The following is a 1,360-nucleotide window of genomic DNA, read 5'->3' on the forward strand; positions in this document are numbered from 1 at the left end:
TAGAATGGAACCAGGACGCTACTCCGGTCCAAATCAGCTTTGCTTTTCAACGATCTCTACCACTTGACTTGTTTACGCAAAACACTATTTCGTATTTTGAGTTATTTTTAAGCAAATTGGTTGATGAATATTTCGGTGATGACGGCGCCCACTGTTCCAGACAACAGCAAGAAGAGCATGTAGAAAGGAACGCCGACGCTACTGAGGTCCAAGGCAACGGTGCTTTTCAAAGGTCTCCTCCACTTGAGCTGTTCAATGAAGTAATCCTGTTCAAAGTCTAGATACTTCGAAAATTGCGTTTCAAAAATCGGTTCCACGCTGAAACAAAAACGGTCGTCAAGCCCCTTAATCAGTTTACTATAAGAAATTAGTACCGACATCAGTTGAAGGTTTTCTTGTAATTGCGGATGGCTTCTTAGCCAAGTAGTGTTGAAAAGGAAGTGTAAGTACTCGAAGCTCATTACTTGCTCGGAATAGTCAAATCCTCCCTTGTCCGAAAAGAACTTTCTACTCTCGGGATCTGATTTGAGGAATTCTCCCATTACCCAAGTTAGATAAATGTCCTCAGCGATGAAAGCTTTTTCCCGCAAAAGAAGAGGGAGGTATCCATCACGAGTCAGATAATCCATAGCAATACTGAACATTTTATTCTGGTCGAGTGCGTCTAGCCATTTCTTAACATCTGGATCCTGGGTTGCCTGTAGATAAGCAATCAATGATGTCAGAAGAGTAGAGGAACTTAAAACTGAAATGAATGTTCACCAAATATTTCAGATAGTCGAAAGCTCCGCTATTTTGCGTCATTGTAGGTGGAATTCCCGATTTGATCAAGTCCGAAAGGGTGTCGATGCGATTGTAGCTTTCCGTCGTGAACTCCGTCCGCAAATAACAACCCAAGAAAAACAGAATGAAAGTCACTCCGATCAGCCAGGACGCAGCCAGCAGTCGACAAGTAATGTGCGGCAAAACGGAGGGAATCGCTGTTGGGAACATTATAACATCCGGTTATTTAAAGCTTTTGCCTCCCTCATTCAAAACTGTCTTTCGCTACGTCATAATGGGACATATTCTTTTCAAATGCAAGCGAATACTCAATCACTTACGTTCGGACATTATAATCGTTCCGGCCGTTTCGAACACCAGAGAGGGACTGATATATTCCTGTCGATCATGGAATAATGAGCGTGGAAAGGGAAACAGATTAAAATAGAATTCTAAAACAAAATTAAAGATTATTAGAAATGTTTTCATAAGTAGACATAAAATTTGGTCTCGTTTCTCTTTCACTTACGCTGAAAGCCTCAGGCGTAGCCATAAATTTGGAAAATCCATCAAAATCCATTTTATTCCCTTCGTAAAT

The 1,360-nt window shown here is 41.0% G+C and overlaps 1 protein-coding gene across 1 annotated transcript; it reads right to left on the reverse strand.

The window, feature by feature from the left end:
- LOC149664022 (uncharacterized) lies at positions 1 to 614 on the reverse strand. The gene is made up of 2 exons (XM_089842125.1): positions 379 to 614; positions 1 to 318 (listed from the first exon to the last, which is right to left on the reverse strand). The coding sequence occupies exons 1-2, from the start codon at positions 540 to 542 to the stop codon at positions 108 to 110; spliced, it is 375 nt and encodes a 124-aa protein (XP_089698251.1). The 5' UTR covers positions 543 to 614; the 3' UTR covers positions 1 to 107.
- Positions 615 to 1,360: the final 746 nt, after the last annotated feature.

The sequence above is a fragment of the Phalangium opilio genome, unplaced genomic scaffold (genome assembly GCF_054372755.1).
Source record: "Phalangium opilio isolate 3A_F unplaced genomic scaffold, DU_Popi_V2 ptg000061l_1, whole genome shotgun sequence".
Classification (NCBI taxonomy): Eukaryota; Metazoa; Arthropoda; class Arachnida; order Opiliones; family Phalangiidae; genus Phalangium; species Phalangium opilio.

Bases quoted from the DNA above. Each gene is read 5' to 3' on its own strand.
- LOC149664022 (XM_089842125.1), bottom strand. From the start codon at position 542: ATGGGAGAATTCCTCAAATCAGATCCCGAGAGTAGAAAGTTCTTTTCG. The intron at 319-378 runs GTCGGTACTAAT...TTTTTGTTTCAG, and splicing joins CAAGAAAACCTTCAACTGAT to CGTGGAACCGATTTTTGAAA.